At 43.0% G+C, this 19,743-nt stretch overlaps 1 protein-coding gene across 1 annotated transcript in view; it reads right to left on the minus strand.

The window, feature by feature from the left end:
- Clnk (cytokine dependent hematopoietic cell linker) overlaps nt 1–19,743 on the minus strand; it is a 105,675-nt gene that overhangs the window by 24,259 nt on the left and 61,673 nt on the right. Inside the window, exons 11-14 of the mRNA XM_050149611.1 lie at nt 12,646–12,673; nt 7,490–7,508; nt 4,632–4,713; nt 1,032–1,072 (exon numbers count right to left, since the gene is read on the minus strand). Coding sequence (XP_050005568.1) covers nt 1,032–1,072; nt 4,632–4,713; nt 7,490–7,508; nt 12,646–12,673 — 170 coding nt within the window. The remainder of the gene's footprint in view (nt 1–1,031; nt 1,073–4,631; nt 4,714–7,489; nt 7,509–12,645; nt 12,674–19,743) is intronic.

Genomic DNA, 19,743 nt, shown 5'->3' on the forward strand with positions numbered 1-19,743 from the left:
CAATATGGGATCCAGGCAGGAATATAGCCCGCTGCTCTCCATAAACAACTGAGTGTGCCTGTGTGAATATTGTACTGATATTCATATATGAGTTTTTATTCACATTTTGTCAGTGGAAGGGTGAAGTTCAAAGGATTTAACTGGATCTAAGTGGCCCTGCTGAAGAGTCAGAGGCAGAGCTGTGTCCAAGAGGTGAAGCTCTCACCTCCTCCATTGTACCCTATAGAGTCTGCTCTTCTCAGCCCCAGATACCCTTGTATGGCTCAGCTGAGAGACATGAATGCAGTACTTCCCTGGCACACAGTAATCGTGAGGGAAAATGCACATGGCAGAAGTAGCTGAGACAAGTGGCAATGGGCAATGCTGAGCCCCCTGCAGGCACAGGGCTGTGTTCCTCCTCTGCTTCATGCGGAGATATGCTAGCTTTCTGAGCTTTATGTCATGATCAGTAAGAGGGGTCATTTAAGTTATTAGTACCATTTTCTTTCATTTTATAGATCTGTATTTCTTAAGATAATTCTCCATTACACCCAGTGTGTTGGGGGAAATTTGTCTACAACTATTAGAGACGATGGAGAGCACAGTGTGCTCATGAACCATTGGTGACTGATGGATGAATCCATCCCCCGTCTGGTGAAGACCGCTGTAGTGTGCTCTTATCAGTTTAATAACTAACTGCTATGACTCCCTTGCAAAGATACATCTGAGGTAGCTAAAGAGATACACAGATTGAGAGCCGGATATTTCTCTCCCAGAAAGAGTTGAGCCTATAGCACTTCTGGAACGATGTCAATACCAAGGCTTCCAACCATAATGCTTATAAGATTATTTCATTATGAATTCAAATAAAAATTAGTTATTGTATAACTTTAACACAAATGGAACACTAATCATCAGTGAGAATGAGACCATCACAACTGTGCACATCAGCCCAGGGGCTCTAGTTCCCAAACATGGAGTCACCGTGCAGGACTCTCGTAGAGTGCTGGCTTACCTGTTTATACCACAGTTCTTACTGACAGTGCCCTTACCTCTGACATGTACACTGTGCTTCGCCGGCATGTAAGAAGAGCTAAAGAAAATGTCAGAATCGGTGTGTTAGCATTCCTGTGACAGACAAAATCCCACATATGGGCAAAGTTAATGGTACGTCTCAAGGTGACATTTATAAAGTATGCATATTTTACGGAACCCGCTTAAAGAACTGTCAGTTTTCTAAAACAGCAGGGGTTGACTTTTCCTCTCCTCTCTCCAGTCAGGCAAGTGTTAGACGTGGAACTAAGGGACTGGTGGACATACTGTCATCTTTGTGAGACCATGTCATCACTCTTGGCTTTGTTAAGCTGAGTTCAGCCTTGTCTTGTAGCTACTAACATCCGTGTGTTTGGGGCTCATATTCTTTCTTTTTTTAAATTTATGTTTTTATTAATTATTATTTTTAATTTATTTTACATCTCGACCACAGTTTCCTGTCCCTCCTTTCCTTCCATTTCCTCCTCCCTACCTCCCTCTGCCCCCTCCCATCCACTCCTCTGTTTCTGTTCAGAAAGAGGCAGGCCTCCCATGGGTGTCAACAAAGCATGGCATATCAAGTTGCTGCGACTAAGCCCCTCCCTTTGTGGGGCTCTAATTATATAGAACGGTCCACCAGTTGAGAGGCAGCTATAACTAGGAAGAGAGGCATAGAAATTCCCACCTTTTGAAAATGTGAGCTGGATGAGAAAAAAAATGCTGGGGATTCTAAGGAATTCCACACAAGAGGGGATTAAGAAAATATAACTCAAATCAATCAAAACAGCAATATGCACTTCTAATCACAAAAGTGGTGTGACCAGGACTGCTCACTCACATCTGCACTTTGCACTCTTTCTATTTCACTTTGTGTTCCCGTCAACATCAACGTAAGCTCCAGGTGCTAATAGAATGCCATCTAATTACACGAGCCGTGCTGTATCTCGAGGACTGTGCTATTGGCAGAAGCCTCTAGTCTAATTAAAAGCAACCTGACCTTTTCCTAGCACCAGTGAAATCAACTGAGGGCGTGTCTTCTTTTTGTTGCCCCCACAAAAGCCCAAGAACCTTACAGATGGCTTTATAATTGAAAATGCTTGCAGGTTATCTAAGAACCAGACAGTGCCCCCATCACTGATTACGCTTCTGACATCCAAGCTCTTGACTGTTAAAACCGGTGTCCCCCCACAAGGAGCCAATGCAATGTTTCTGTTAAATGACTGGGGGAAAAAGGAGTCACAGAGCTTCTCTCTGACTTTAAAGAATTTGTGGGGAATGCTAAACGAGATGGGGTGCCCTTCCAGAACCTTTTAGGTATCAAGCACATCGTTTGTAAGGATAGACACAGCATTTTAAAACAACTAAAACCAACAAGTAGGGCGAGCACTTTCTAATGAACGTGTGTTTGGGGGACTATGAGATGAAGGAGAGACCTGGTTTCTACTTTAGTGGGGAGCAGTTTTGCAGGGAAGACATGGCTGTGGAGAGTCCTAATGGACCCAACAGATGTCCCAGGAAAAGTAGACAGTGTCAGCTGCTGTGGTGTGAGAGATCACACATGAGGAGCTGCTCAAAGAGTGTAAAGGATGGGGAAGCATGTTCCAGGGAGGTGGGAAGGCTCAAAGAGGAGAAGTCATAGGTTATTCTGCGAGAGCCCAGAAGTAATCCCATAGGGATGGGATGGGGTGGGATGGATGCTCTTGGTGTCAATAGAAGGCTGTTGCAGTAGTCTAGGCAAGAGTTGGTGGGGGTTGGTCTATGCATAGAGCTGGGAGGAGAAATGGGTATATTCAAGACATGTTTTGGAGATAGAATTTTGGGTTAGAAAAGGGTTCCCCTCAGCAGGAGTGGGAAAGTTTAGGGGTAGTATTAGAAGTGAGAGCAGATTTCAGCACAATTGTTTTGTGGTGTCTGGAACCTCTCTAAGGGAAGGGCCTATTGTACAATTGGATGCACAGGTCTGGAGCCAAGCAGAGGGGCCTGGTCAGGAGAAAGGGACTTGGGAATCATTGACATGGGGAGGGCACTTGACCCTGAGACGAATGAGATTCATGTCTTCAGTGGCAGGAAGGGGCCGGTGAGATGAACTCAGTTACCACCCTCATTTAAAACTATTCTGGGAGATAAGTCCAAGAAGGAGACTTAGGAGAGGTAGCTAATTAAGAGAACAATTAAAATTAGACTTTGTGTAACAAATCAAACAAACAAATAAGCGGAAACTGCATCAAATAACTACCACGGGTACAGGCCAGAAGGAATAGCTCATTTTCTTCTCTCAAGTGTGATTTACCCTCCATTAGGAAATCGGTGTAAGAAGGGCTGTTTGGTCAGATAGGGACTTATGTAGCAAACAGCCTCCTAAGAGCTACAAAGCAATGGTCCTAATCTCTGCAGTCCAAAGGATGAGAGCTTACTGAAGGTACAAAACAGGACACATTAAGAAAATGAGGCAGGAGAAGGGAATTGGGGCTTATGATGCTCCGAGGTTCACAGCCTGGCAATCATATAGAGAAGTCATTTACTAGGCTCTTGCTATGTTCCTGGCTCCGTTTTAAGCTTAGACACCAACACCGTCCAAATTCGTTGCTCAGCAGTGGTGATATCTGTCAGTCTGAATCCAGTCGCTCCTACTTCACAGCCTTTCTCTTCAATCACTAATGTGGACATTTCCAGTAAATATTATTCATCAAGGCAGCATCTCAATTATGGGCATGCGCAAGGAGAGCCATGACTATTGGGCAGCGTTGTTAGAATCAAGTTGCTATGGCATCAGGGGCTCGGGCTCTGGAGTTGCCCTTAACTTCAGAGGTCAAGGAAACCTGTCTCTTGGACTTCATTTTTACCATCTGAGGAATGAATGAAACGATGTCCTGGATTCAGTGTGGCTCTAACCTTGGGTGCAACTGATGGAGGTGTTTTCACATAGGAGAGAAGTAACTGTGGGGAAAGTAGTCGGAAGAATAGACGTGCATATGTTTTTCTGAGAGGGATAGTGTGGGGGCTGGAGAGTATCTGCTGAGGATGTAGTGTGTAAGGTCAGGAACTGAGGTCACAGCCATTAGCCAGAGTCTCACAGAGGCAACTCAGAGTCCAAACTTTGCAAAAGTTAGCACTCATTTTGAGAAAGCCACTACTAATTTTTATCAAGCGACCTTGGTCAAGGAATCTCCCTTGATTCTTCAACTCCTCAGTGAAGGTGATGATGTCACAATCAATTGATCATGATTACATCATCAGAAGTAACATTCTCAACACCTGCTTACCTACACAGTACTCATCAAATGTGTCTGTGGACTTTGATGCGGTCGTGAACTGAGATCAGCTGGAGATAACCCACTTTTCCTGCAACACTGATCAGCATCCATCCCATCCAGTTACTATTTGTTTTTAGGCCCCTTAGTTTCCTGTAACACCCAATCATTTATAAATAGCAGGCAGGCATTATTAGATTCTGTGGCAGATGGAGATGTCCCTGTTTTCCTTGAGACCTGTCTGTCACTGGGCTGAAGAGCAGAAGGGCTAACATTTCCTGATCTTAGAAGTCTTGTGAGTCACTGTGTAAGATCTAAGAGGACGCATATCTGTTGACATGAGAATAACAGGTATTCCTGCCTCCTTACCTGGCGATGGCAGGTGGACTCTTCCCTGTGGTTTGGTTTTGTGATGGATGAGAAGGTCCTGGCTTTTCCTGGTGATAAGATCCTGGAAAGTATGACATATTGGGTCAGACTGCACAGTGAATATAATTGAGGGCTTCCAGGAGAATACTGGGATGGCTATATCTTAAGTCCTAATGACTCACATTGTCATTAGGGGCTTTTAGAAACCATAAACTCATATAGTCTACAGTCCCGCTCTCCCCTCCCCCCCAGGAGCACTACCTTCTGGAGGCTGTAAAATTGCATGGATTGTTTATAGCCTAGAGCACGTATGACTGGATTTTCCAAGTAATACAAACTATTTCATCAGAAGGCATTTTAAGGGGTATTACAGATAAATTAGTTAAAAAAAAACTTTGGCTTTATCATACACCCATGCACTCATTCATTTGTTGGTTTATTCACACAGTTCAGTGAGACTGTGTAACATTTATGGAGTAGGTTCTCTGCTAGAAAATGGAGTTACTGTCAGGGAGAGAGATGTAATTTTTAAATTAAAGGAGATGGCAAACAAGTAGAGCAGGAAGAACGTTTTGGACAGAGTGGTTGACATAAAGAAAATAAAGTATGCTTCAGGATACAGGGTTGACCTTGTGTGGCTAATGAGGGGCCTCTGAGAGTTGACTGGTGAATGGCATCCTGATGTGGAGAGAGTTAAGCTGAAGGACTGCTGTGGGGGCAGCGATGTTTAGGGACGCCTACTATCTGCACAAGCCATTGCCTTCTCATTCCCTCTTGTGCTAGAGGAGGTAATCTTCCAAGGTTCTGATGTAGGCCAGCAGCTATCAGCTAGTAACCAACGGGGATCTATTTTCTCAATGCTTCCTCCTTGATAATTGTCTTAGATAAATTTAACTGTCAATTTTACACATCCTTCAGTAACCTGAAGGAAGAACCTCAATCGAGGAATTGCCTAGATCAGATTAAACTATAGTCATGCCATTGGGGGATTATCTTGATTATTAATGTAGGTGAGTGCAATCCACAGTGGGCAGTGCCACCACCAGGCAGGTGTCCCTGGGCTGTCTGAAAAAGCTAGCTAAGCATAAGCCTAGGGGACCATCAAGAAGCATTCTTCCTGGTTCTCAACTCCAGGTTCCTGCCCTGATTTCCCTCAATGAGTGACTGTGCCCTTAAAGTAAAAACTAAATCCCCCATCCCCCTAAGCTGGTTTTAGCAAGAATGTTTGGCAACAGAAATATCTAGAAAAAAAAAAAAACAAAAAACAAGTTCAGTCATGCCTCCTTAGCATGCCATTACTGTTCCCGTTTTTCATCATGGATGGATTTTTAACCAGCCATTGATACTTATAAGGGACCTTGGTTATACTCTGATGTGAGACTCATAAGGCATTGTTCCAGTTATGGTGAGTTATGGTGAGCCATACAGTCATGGAAGCATGCACACCCTGGCCATCTTGCCTTAATTTGGCTTGTTGCTCTGTGTTCTGCCCAAGCTTGACCACTTGACCACAGACTGGATACTCCTAATTGAATGGACTGTGATTACTTGCAATAGCATTTGAGTCAGCGATAGGCCCATTGATCACACATCCATAAAAATCACTAGCCAGTTGGAACATCTGCCCCTCTGGAGCGTTACATCACTACATCAAAGCCGGTTGCAAGGTTATCTGGATGTCTTAGTACATTAAGATTCACTGTAGATTTCATTCGGTTTCACAGTTATTTCAGTTGCTAACAAGTCCCTGGTTCTCTCTCAGGGACCTGGAATTCCCAGACCTGGGTAGGCCCCTCTTCCAAGTGTTTTATCTTCTTCTGCATAGGGCAAAAACAACTTGAGATTCACAGAGGAAATACAACTCAGACTCACATAGTTTGATTTCAACTTGACACAAGCTACAGGGAATCTCAGTTGAGAAAGTGCCCCCACCCATAATATTGACCCTTGGGGCATTTACTTGATTAATGATTGATGTAGGAAGGCCCAGCCCACTGTGGGAACTGCCATCCATGGACTTGTGGTCCTGGATGCTATAAGAAAGCAGACTGAGCAAACCAAAAGGAGAAAACTAGTAGTCAGCATTCCTCCATGGCCTTGCATCAGCTCCTGCCTCCAGGTTCCTGCCTTGTTTGAGTTCCTGCCCTGACTTCCTTTAGGTATAGAGCGTGACCCAAGAGTTGTGAGCTAAAATAAGCTTTCCCCCCATGTTTATGGTCATGGTGTTTTATTGCAACCATAGAAAACCTAACTAAGACACATGGTAAGTTGAAAACAGTTTTCATAGTTCCAATCCACTGCTCCTTCCTTGGCCCATGTGTGTCTTGCTAATTCTCTGGACCATGACACTGACCTTTCGAATAATAATTTATCATTTTAAACCAATGGGGAAGAGTATCTTAAAGATAGGCATAAAGGTACATTACTGCTCAGTGTCTAGCTGTTTAACAAGCTTTGGGTTGCATTTGTTCTACATGAATAAGGCCACTAGTATGCACATGTAGATATGAGGACATGTACATGTACATGGGTGACACTGACCTCAAGGAGACATCAAGATGTCCTTAACAATGGGACAACAATGCATTTCCCAAGTGGCAGAGGTGTGACCTTTTTTGGTTAATGCATATAGATAAAGAAAGACACTATCCTACTGCTATTTTAAATTATTCTCCTTTTGCCAAAGGATGTTGGAATAGCCTTTGAAGTCTTACATTCATCTTGGATGACTTCATCACACATGCCCCCTGTAGATCCCAGGATTCAAACCTCACTTTCCACACAGTGCTAACCCTAGAGACCTAGACTTAGGACCTAGTGTGGTAGTCTAGGATAAGTAAGCCAATGTAAACAGTTACCTTCTTCTGTTCCAGGGACCTGCATTGAATTTAAAAAAGATAATGGTGAATAACTTCAGGCAACAGAAAATTTAACCCAAAATTTAACAGAAAAGTAACTGTGTGTATTAGAAATTTTGTTAGTAGAGTTTGGGGGAAAATTCTTGTTAGTACAGACTTTTTAAAAAGATCTGCAAATAAAAAGATTACATAAAAACCAAGGTTAACTTCTGTATATGACATAACAATTGTGTAGTTGGCCAATGGTGCTAAAAGTTCATTTAACTACTGGAGAACTATACATTCATAGTTATCAAAGTCTTTAAAATATTCTATCCCAACAACTGGATTGGTGAGACTCATTTTCTAAGAAACCATATACAAGGATGTTCATGACATTGTTCCTTACAGTACCAGAGCATTGAAAATAGTCTACAGGTCCAGATGAGTAAGAAGTGCTCATTTAGGGGCCAGGGGGAGCCACCTTGGGGATAAGAATGCTTTCTGTCCAAGTGTGAAGACCTGAGTTTCAGTCCCTGTCACTCATGTAAAAGTGGAGCATGGCCACATGTGCCTGTAACTGCAGCAATTCAGGAGGGGGCATCTGAGATAGGGGAATTCTGGGAGCCTTAGCAAGTCAATGTATCTTCAATGTAGCTTCGGGGTTTGAGAGGGATCTTAAAGGACTAACACAGAGAGCAACAGAGGTCTTCCTCTGGCCTTCACATGCACACATATGATCCTGAACACCCATACACGTACCTGCAGGCATACACACATACACCACACACACACATGTATGTACACGCACATGTACACACACATATATAAACACACACACTGGAATTGTTTATTTTGGTGTTATACTTGGTTAATGAAATATTATGCAGACATAACAGATATCTATGTAAAAATGGAATAAGAATACACAATACACAGGTTGCATGGGGCTTATTTTCAATATATACATATGTGCACATGCACACACACAAAACAGGTTTGAAAAGACTATGAAATAAGATAGATCATGTTCAAGTATGGGGCTGTAATTGCTTTGTATTTTTGACATTTGCATTTTAAAAATGAACAGAAAATATGTTATTGTTTCTAGATGCAGCTATTCCTCTTTCCAAACATTTTTTTTTCTTCTTTCTCTGATTAAAAGTGGTTGACTTCCTGAATGTGCTGTGGGATAATGCTCTTATACCCTGTAAAGATTTGTCACTTGTATTGGTTAGATAAAACACTGACTAGCCAGTAGCCAGGCAGGAAGTATAGGCAGGGTGACCAGAGTAGGAAAATTCTGGTAAGAGGAAAGGCTCAGTTTGCAGTCATCAGCCAGATGCAGAGGAAGCAAGATGCCTTACTGAAAAAAAGGTACCAAGCCACATGGCTAAACATAGATAATAATTATAGGTTAATTTAAGATGTAAGAGCTAGTTAATAATAATAAGCCTGAGCTAATAGGCCAAACAGTTTATTTATAATTGTTATAAGCCTCTGTGTGTTTCTTCAGGACTGAATGACTGCAGGACTAGGCAGGACAGAAAATTTCATCTACAAATGGTGCCAATGTGGGGCAACTGCATCCACATAAAACCTGAAAGAGATTGAGAAGGGATTCTAGACATAGAACAGAGTTAAACATGACTTCTTGGTAGAAGCATTTTCTCAGGTGGGCTCTGTTTGCTAGAGGCAAGCAGAGGCACAGATCCTTTAAGAAAGGCCTCCTGTCCCAGTGTTAGCAGCAAAAACCTCACAGCTCTTTAAGAGGCTCTGCCACCAAACACATGAGCAGCCAGTATCAGGCCTCTTGGTGGTGGCATGGACCTAAAAATCCCCACAGAATTGTGGTAAAAGCATGGCTCCCACCAGTACCTTTGCCACAAAGCTAGACTCTCAGAAAGCTAAGGAGTGGGGTAGATCCAGTCACCAAAGCTGTGACTTTAATCCTTGTCATGTCCCTAGCAAACTAAAGACTCATATGATCATAAAAAGATAGAAATATACAGCAAAGACAGATTCAGAAAAAAGAAAAATATCTAAATGATTAATAGTGTGTTTAAAAATATACATAGGCTTAGGAGAAAAAAAAAGAATAGAGAAAGTCCTTAAAAAGAGAAATATAGTCAAGTGTGCTGGCACATGCCTTTAATCCCAGCACTTGGGAGGCAGAGACAGGTGAATCTCTGTGAGTTTCAGGCCAGCATGGTCTATAGAGTGAGATCCAGGATAGCCAAAGAAAATAGCGAAATCTTGTCTCAAAAGAAAAAAAAATTAAAAATAAAAATAAAAGAAATAGAATTTTTAAAAAGCCACATAAAGATGGAAAATACACACAGAATCTGGAAACTGTATGTTATCATTTTGTCTTTGAATTGTTTAACTGCTGGTGAAGGATCAACAGCTGCTAAAAGACATTTGATTATAAATGCTACAGGATTAATCCAACCTATATATTTGGAAAATGACTTGACTTCAAAATATAAGTCAAAAGATATGTTGCTTTGGAGAAGAGGTTTTGATTTTGTTTCCACAGAAAATGAGAGGCTGTGGATTCATTCTTGGTTAGGAAAAGTAAGGTTTCAATGTGATTGATTGGCCTAGATGATGTAATGTTTCAGAGCACCTCTGTTAAAGTTTCCTCTGAGTTCTACATCCAGAACAGCTTCATGACTGCTGATCGAGCTAATCAAGTCTCACACAATACTCCAGTCAGGACTTGTCTACAATCCTAAATTTTCTTTGCATCGCCATAATATTATCACTGCTCCCAGTCAGTAGCCTAGTAGCCTAGAAAACTATGCCCATGTTTCAAAAAAATGGATTATGGATGTTTGTCTTTGTTTAGAATGTTGGTTACAAGTTGTTATTAATAATGGTCAGAAAAAAGAAAAACAAAGGAGATTAGATTTAGAGTTCTTATTGTGAAGAGAAAAAAGGAAAAGTGCTGTGGGATAATGCTCTTATACCCTGTAAAGATTTGTCACTTGTATTAGTTTAATAAAGTGCTGATTGGCTAGTAGCCAGGCAGGAAGCATAGGCAGGGTAACCAGAGTAGGAGAATTCTGGGAAGAGGAAAGACTCAGTCTGTAGTCATCAGCCAGATGCAGAGGAAGCATGATGCCTCACAAAGAAAAGGTACCAAGTCACGTAGCTAAACATAGATAATTATGGGTTAATTTAATATGTAAGAGCTTGTTAATAATAAGCCTGAGCTAATAGATCCAACAGTTTATAATTGTTATAAGCCTCTTTGTGTTTCTTTGGGACTGAATGGCTGTGGGACTGGGTGGGACAGAAACTTCCATCAACATGAATGTTATGAAGAATCTACATGTTTATTGGGTGCGCTTGCATTCTGAACACACACACACACACAAATTTTGAGATGGGATTCTAGTATGTATTTTGTGTCTCAGCTTAAAATCCTCCTGCCTTGGCCCCCTATGTGATGGGATGATTGCGGGTATATACCACCATGCCTGGTTCTACCCTCAAACCCTGAAGAAGCAGAGAATTTTATAGTGGGCTTAGCACTTCACTTCAAATAACTTCCGTCTATTCCAGACATTGCCTCTTCTGAGAAGCCACGAGGAATCAGCTAGAGAAGACAGGCATTAACCTGGGGGATGGGAAAGTCATGATATGGCTTAGGAATCTTATGAAGTAAAAATGATCTGATTATAAATAAAATCATATTTTCTTTTGTGGGCATAAGGAAACTTTATTATACCTTTCATGAAAAATTCAAAGAATTGTGAAATCTAGGAATATTAGGAATCACTGTTTTAGATAAGTTACAAGGTGGCGCCTGTAACCAGGTTCCCAGAGTTACTCTGAGAGTAACTGACCTTGAGCTCAGCTCTCTTGGTTCGTCTTGATTTTGCAGACAAAAAGCCCTTAGCAGCAATCTGCTTAGAGAGGCATCCTGCATCTCGTTTGAAGCTAACTGAAGGCTTCTTTGTTTTAAAGACCTTAGCATCTCTGGGGTTCTGGGATGAGGGTATGTGTATTGTGGATAGCAAATCAAAGCTAATCCATAGGCCAGGTATAAAGGGTAATGAGTCCATTTTAGACGAGCTGTTTGAAAGTTTCCCCACTGAGTATTCTGCAGTTCAAAGTGCTGGGTTGGCTTGTCAAAGGCAAGGGGAAGGAGGCCCGTGCACACCATGAGAAGCCTGCTGCTGGGAGGGCTGTTGCTTTATCTTGCTGGAGCCCAGCTGACTGTTGTGCTTGAGGGCTCCAATTCCAATCAAACACAATTAGAAAAGCACAGTGGAATCTCTCTAGCTTGTTCTACTTGTTGATTTTCTCTGTTAACTAACGTAGTGGAGTGATCTACAAATGTTTTGTTTGTCTTGTCCCTCTCCTCTCCTTCTTTTCCTTTTTTACCTTTAAAAACTTATTTTCACTGTCTCTATTTTTTTTTTCCGGGCAGAGCCACAGATGTAGGAAGCAGATCAGAATGCTGGGATCCATGTCCCGTCTTCTGCCAAGTGGGGAAGCTCTGGCAGCCAGCTCCTATCCAGGCTTTCTCTGATTAGGCAGTGATTCTCAGTGTGTGTGTCTCGACCCCCTGTGGTCCCAATATCAAATATTTACATTAAGATTTATAACAGTAGCAAAATTATAGTTAGGAAGTAGCAACAAAAATAATTTTATGGTGGGGGGTTCACAATGACATGAGGGATGTATTAAAGGGTTGCAACATTAGGAAGGTTTGAAAACTACTGGTTCAGGGCTTTGTGAAGATCACATGGGACCCAATAAGCACTAACTTGGAGAGCAAGAAGGTCCATGTAAGCTTGAGTCAGAGCAGGTAACTTACTGGACTAGATCCTTCTCTGCACCACCCAACCAGGTGGGGGCTTAGTGTGCCCACAGCATGGCTTTGACCCTCCCCGGTGGGCTTTCGTACTGGAGAAATGGCTTTCTGTTGCAGCTCAGACAAAAACAGGAAAAGATCTTGGCAAGATGTAAGAATGTGTGTTTTAGCTAAGCCTGGTTGTTAGGGTGATGTCAAGTTCTAGTGGAAGGCAAAATAAATAATAGTAAGAAAGGAGAGCGCAAGTAGGCAGCCCCTGTGCTCCCTGCTGCCTGAGGTGAGCAGAATCTTGCTTCTTACAGAGATAACACACAAAATTCCCCCTTGGTTAGACAAAACAGCTACTTACCTCACAGACGTCTTTAGAGCTGATCTGCCTGCAAGGATAAAAAAGAGGAAGTAAGTAAGAAAGAAATGCGGTGTTAAATAAAAGGTAATTTATCATGAGCAAGATAAAATCATTCTGAACCTTACAAACCTCCGATTACATTTTCATGGCCAAATTAACAGCCCATAGTCCAGTGTGAATTCATCACTGCCCTATAAAATGAAACCAGGCTATTTTTCTTGTAGTTTTCTAAGGGAAAGGAGAAGCACTAAGCCAGTGTGGAAGCTGGTGAGAAGAGGCGCACGAATATACTACTCGTTTCTCACTTTAGGAGGGCTCGAGTCACCCCCTCTTCTTCCTGACACCTGAGCTCCCATGCCAGGTTGCATTAGCTCACTCAGCCCTCTGCTTAACAAGCTCTCAGCTTTTCACTCTGAGAAAGGGAGCTTTAATACAAAGCTGTCAGGGGCACCAAGATCCCAGGAAGGCCAAAGAAAGAATGCAGGGGACAAAGGGAGAATGAGACAGAAAAAAAGCCATCAAAATTAATGGGAAGGAGGCAATCCAATATGGCGTCTGACTACGGGGCTATTGGACGAGCAAACATCAAATATTTCATATGTGGACAAGCCCTCCAGTGCTCATTTGTGTATGGGTATGAGCATGTACATGTACATGTGCGTGCGTGTGCGTGCGTGTGTGTGTACGTGTGTGCTTGCACATGTGGTGGCCAGGGTGTGGCACTGGTGTCTTCCTCCATTACTCTCTTACTTTATCTTTTGAAACCGGTCTCTCACTGTTTCTGCTACGTTGACCGGCTTGTGGGATACTGGGAATCTGCGTGTCTGTGGACACAGCAGGCTTTGTAGGTGGGGGCTGGGATCTGAACTCAGATCCTCATGCTGGGCTGCAAGCACTTTACCTCCTGAGCACGAGGGAAGTTCTTTCTGGGATTTGAACCTGCATGGCTAGCACGAGCAGTACTCGGAAATCAAGTATGTTTGCTTTACAAAAGCATTTCAAATATTTAAGTGGATTTCTTTGAGTCTGTAAGCAAATCTCGCTCTCTAAGACTCTATATGCTCTCTCGCTTGATTCCATCTATATTTATAGGACAGGTGGAGTGGCTCTCCTGCTAGATAAACCCTCCAAGGATAAATCACTGATGTACCTCACAAATTGAACGGGGCTCCAAACCTCTGACTTTCATTTGTTCTCACAGAATGGCAAGGGCATTTATCTTGGGAGATTATTAGGTGAACACCTAGAGATGAAAATAAGAATCGGTGGCAGCCAGTGGGTAAGAATGGCACATTGTGGCCAGACTGGTGAGCCAGCCAGGGGAGGATGTGGGGTGAGGTGTATTGCCCACCTGCTTGGGTGTATGAGCATGATGCGAGGTTAAGATGGCATTGCCAATCTCAGAGAGAAGCTGTGCATGTAGACCTTTGGAGTTGGCCCCATCAAGGCAGCCCGACTGGCCTCAGCTGCTGGCCTCAGGTCTAAGGCACTCCTTGGCTTTGGAATATGGTGTGCTTGGGTTATGTCCGAAAGAATTAAAGCCATGCACAAACACTTGCACATAGGAGTTCAGAGCTACATTATCCTCAAGAGTCAGTAAATGAAAGCAGGAACCAATGAGGCTGCTTAGAGGGTGGGTTGAGTGATCGCCTCTAGCGTTAGCTCCCCAGTGCCACATGGACCAGTATGGTGGTTCAGGCCTGCAGTCCATGTACTGAGGTGGCAAAGGCGTGAAGCACAGGAGTTTAAGGCCAACCTGGGCTATACGAGGCAGAGCCTACAAAAGCTGCCTCAGGTGTAATGTTTTACCAGGTCCCCATGGTTTGGGCTCATGATAAAAAGAGATATGAACGGGGATAATGAAACAGAACCGATACCATACTCTTAATTATATTGTGGTTATACTGAGCTAACCTCAATGTTTTCAATGCTGGAGATTATGATATGTCAAAGATGCTGTGGGACTGGCTTAAATTAAGATGTGATGTGTACAAATTGCATTATATACTTACATGCAAATGGACTTATATAGCTCTTTTTTAATGCAGAAGCTGAGGCTGGAGAGGAGGCACAGTGATTAAAAGTGTTTCCTGCTCTCAAGTCCGGTTCCCAGCACCCACAATCTTGGGGGGCTCACAGCTGCCTGTAACTCCAGTTCCGGGAGTTCTCCTCCGATGCTCTCTTCTGGTTTCTGCAGGAATCTGAATGCGTTGTGTGTATGTGCGTGCATGTGTGCGCGTGCACACACAGACCCAGAAACTCCATCTTAAATCATAGAGGTGATCCTAGAATTGTAGATTTACGTTACAGTGCTCATGGCATTCAGCTCTGGGAAGAGTGTGAACTGTGTGAGAGGGCCTGCATTTTTTTTATATTTACATACTGACTTTATCAGATGTACAGAAAGGGTGAAGGGAAGTTAGGATTTGAACCTGCACTGTCAGCATGAGCAGTATTCGAAAATCAAATATGCTCAATTTACAAAAGCCTTTCAAATATTTAAGAGGATTTCACTGACTGTGTAAGCAAAGCTTGCTCTCTAAGATTCCAGATGCTTCCTTGCTTGACTTCAGTTATATTTGTAGGACAGGTGGAGCAGCTATCCTCCGGTTAGATAAAGACCTCTATGTATAAATCCCTGATGCATCCCACAAGTTGAATGGGGCTCCAGGACAGGGGTGAGCTTTGGGATCTTCCATGTTAGTAAAGTGAATTTTCAGGCAGAACACCAGAACTCTCTAAGTCCTTTCTGCGCAGAGCCGGTGGGGTACGCTGGTATCTGGATACGTACTTCCCCATGCTCTAGCTGCCAGAGCTGGTCCATTAGAAAGTGGCCCCAAACTACACAAAACAGTTCTTACATTTGTCCCCCTGATATAACAGGTGCTTAGTACAACTTTAAAGACACTGCTGTTTTCTACAAAGGTGGACTTTCTTGACATGAGGTTTTTGGCTTGGTTTTGAATGGATTTTATTAGGACCCTTCTTCTGTCATCTATGGGCTCTGCCATCCTTCTTGATACAGTAAATTTTCTTTCTGAACCCCAGATTTATACAGTAGGGAAGAGGGTTGTTGAAAGTTCTACTTAAGCATGAATCTGTTTAGAATAAGACAATACTTCACGTCTGTGGGCACTCTGATGGTCACACTTGGTTGTCAATCTGTCCTGAGATTGATAAAGGATGACCAGTATGGTCTGACTTGATTCAGAGAGATGCTGAATTTTTCCACCCAGTTTCTCCTAATAGCGGTATAACATTGTAACAATACATATTATAGTGATATTTATTAATAATATGTATATATAATGAAACACACAATAATGATGGTGATAATAACAATAATTTATGCGTTCATATCCTTAGTTTCCAGTCATAAATGGAGTTGGTATATCTCTGAAAATCACACTTTCATTCCTTTAAAAAGCCATGCTTTTTTGATATTTATAGAGCTTTCATTCACTTCCCAAATTATCATAGTATACTTTTTGGTGAACTGTATTCCTTGAACAGATGTGATCCCAGTAGAAAAGGGAAAGTCCCAGCCAGTTGCCCAGGTGTTTCATGTCCTAAATATGAACTGCTTCATTTAAATCATGTTTTGGCTCCACCCCCAAACCCCAACCCATGGAGTCCACTAAGTTTGAATGACACATCGTGGTACAACAAGCTCCGTATTTCTGTGCCCTCAGTGTTATGGGGTGCAATAATAGCACCTTCCTCGTGCTGTGGTCTGAATATGTACACACAGATGCTTCCCTGAGGGGATGGAGACACACAGTTGCTTTCTTGGCATGTGCAAAGGCTGGGTTCAATTTCCAGAGCACACATAAAAAGACTCCGCAAGGGGCCTGGGTGCAGTTAGAACACAGAAAACGTTGATTAATACTCAGGACAATGCTATCTGGTCTGTGGACAGGTGAGTGAAAATATCAGTGGGTCCACAGCCGCAAAGTTGTTTCCCTCTGAGTTTTCTTTAAGGTTATGGCAAGGGAAGGGTCTGCTTATGTGGATTAGAAATGATAGCCTTTGCTGGAGAGGTTGTGGAGAAAGGGGTACACTCATCCATTGCTGGTGGGAATGCAAACTTATGCAACCACTCTGGAAAGCAGTGTGGAGGTTTCTCAGGAAATTCGGGATCAACCTACCCATGGACCCAGCAATACCACTCTTGGGAATATACCCAAGAGAGGCCTTATCACACAACAAAAGTATATGCTCTACTATGTTTATAGCAGCATTGTTTGTAATAGCCAGAACCTGGAAACAACCTAGATGCCCTTCAATTGAAGAATGGATGAAGAAAGTATGGAATATATACATATTAGAGTACTACTCAGCAGTAAAAAACAAGGACTTCTTGAAGTTTGCAGGCAAATGGATGGAAATAGAAAACACCATCCTGAGTGAGGTAAGCCAGACCCAAAAAGAGGAACATGGGATGTTCTCACTCATATTTGGTTTCTAGCCATAAATAAAGGACATTGAACCTATAATTCGGGTTCTTAGAGAAGCTAAATAAGAAGGAGAACCCAAAGAAAATCATATAGGCATCCTCCTGAATATTAAACTTCATCAGGCGATGAAAGGAGACAGAGACAGAGACCCACATTGGAGCACCGGACTGAAATCTCAAGGTCCAAATCAGGAGCAGAAGGAGAGAGAGCACAAGCAAGGAACTCAGGACCGCGAGGGGTGCACCCATACACTGAGACAATGGGGATGTTCTATCAGGAACTCACCAAGGCCAGCTGGCCTGGGTCTGAAAAAGCCTGGGTCAAAACTGGTCTCGCTGAACATAGCGGACAAGGAGGACTACTGAGACCTCAAGAACAATGGCAACGGGTTTTTGATTCTACTGGACCTATTGGTTTCGTGGGAGCCTAGGCAGTTTCGTGGATGCTCACCTTACTAGACCTGGATGGAGGTGGGTGGTCCTTGGACTTCCCACAGGGCAGAGAACCCTGATTGCTTTTTGGGCTGACGAGGGAGGGGGACTTGATTGGGGGAGGGGGAGGGAAAGGGGAGGCGGCGGTGGGGAAGAGACAGAAATCTTTAATAAATAAACAAATAAATAAAAATAAAAAAAATAAAAATAAAAAAAAGAAAGTCCCAGATGCCTCTCCAACATGTGTTATTTTCCTTTGTAACAGAGATTTCTCCGGATCCAAAGTTTTGGTTTGAAATAGCTTGTGTTGCAGTTGTTTATAGTTGGAATGTAAGTATCTCTTCTGAGGAAAAAAAAATATTTTAATTGGAAAAAAATAAGTTGAGCAAAATAAAAAAAAGTGTGTGGATATTGTCAGTTTTATAACATCCGTTGAAAATATCCAGCCAGTGTCCTCACAATGTCAAGTTCCCCTCTAGTGTTCGGTTGTTGACAGGTGACCTAACTGGCAGCATCCTTCTCAGGAGTGCTTCTACCCAGCATTGTTTCCTGAAGTCAAGGCTTAGCTGCAAAAGAGAGAGTGGCAGAGCTGATAGAGACAAAAGGGGCTGAAAGACAATAGCTGGAACCACACCTCCCATCCAGGGGGCGCAAAGGCAACGGTGCAGATCACACACTTCATTGCCTGCAATTGGTACCCGGGGCGCCAGGAGTCACAGCTCCGCCTTTGGGCACCTCTTTCCCAAGTACCTACAGAGACGCTGTTAGAAGAGAGGCACCGCATCCTGTGTATTCCCGGCTGATGCTCAGAGCTCCAGGGCACCGTTTACACAGCGGTGGCCGCACGGTTTATATGTGACCTGAATTATCAGTAACATCTGGCTACTCAGGAGGGTCCGAACGGAAGTGAATTTGAGAGCACTGCTTTCTCCTGTAATAAAACCCTCTTGTTCATGACCATGTCCCCAGTCTCCTCTGGGACTTTGCCTGTGTGCACCTCATCAAGACGCCCACATAGTTTGCTTTCTGAACTGCTCACACTAGCCTGTGGGGTGTGTGGGAGGCAACACAGAACCCTTCTTTTCTCATCCTCAGCTTTAGCAAAGGTCTACACAGTATGTTGCTGGACATCCTAAGGCACGATCCACTGTCCTTTGTGATGGGCTCTGCTGCCCATTGTAAGATGCCCTGCAGCCTCCCTGCCTCTCCTCCAAGTGGTCCCACCTCCATGTTTCTCTAAATATCGTGGACTGTCCCTATCCAGAGCAAGGATAAACTCACCTACAGTTGAGAACAGCTGCCGTAAACCTGTATCCTCAATGCCTGCCTGCCAGCACCCCACTTCCTCCAGTCAAACTCTAACCCCTAAGTTTATACAAAAAACAGTGCCAGGTCTTAAGAAGCAGAATCTCTACCATGGATTTTGGAGTTACAGTTGAGATCTGTGTTCTTTTCTAGGTACTAGACTAAGGGATATAAGGACAAACTGTCTAGATAAGAGAGAGTGTGTTGGTTTGAAAGAAAATGCCCCCCAGAGAAAGTGGCACAATTAGGAGGTGTGGTTTTGTTGGAGGAAGTGTGTGTGTCCCTGTAGGGATGGTATTTGAGGTCTCTTTTCTCAAGGTTCAGTCAGTGTGACAGTCAGCCTCCTATTGCCTGAAAGATGTAGGACTCTCTGCTCCAGCACTACATCTGCCTGCACACTGCCATGATGAAAATGGACTGAGCTTCTGACCTGTAAGTGAGCCACTCCACTTTATAAAAGTTTCCATGGTTATAGTGTCTCTTCACAGCAAACAAACAAAAACACAACAATAACAAAGGAAAAGAAAAAAAAAGCCTAACTAAGACAGGCTACTTCACTGAGGAGTTTTATGGGTCTATAAAGGGAAAAAAAAAGATGAGAGGACAATTTAGGATAAGGAGGAGAATCAGAATTATAGTCAATCTAATATCCCTATCAGAATCAGACAGAAGATTTTTTCATGGTTGCTCAAGATGGCTTGAATTTCAGTATTCCCCAAGGCACCGATTCTACCTAGTGTTGTCCCTGCATTAGCGTCCTGCTGACTCCAGCCTTCTACGAGAAATCCTCATTCATCCTGAGCCAGAGGAAGGAGAAGCACACTCCTTCCTCCCTTCCAAAATAAGGGACTTTTGGAAATCTACCATCTTGAAAGAACATTCCCAATACATTTGTGGTTAGTGTC

Source organism: Alexandromys fortis, unplaced genomic scaffold, assembly GCF_014885135.2.
Source record: "Alexandromys fortis isolate MF-2015 unplaced genomic scaffold, M_Fortis_MF-2015_v1.1 scaffold_0, whole genome shotgun sequence".
Lineage (NCBI taxonomy): Eukaryota > Metazoa > Chordata > Mammalia > Rodentia > Cricetidae > Alexandromys > Alexandromys fortis.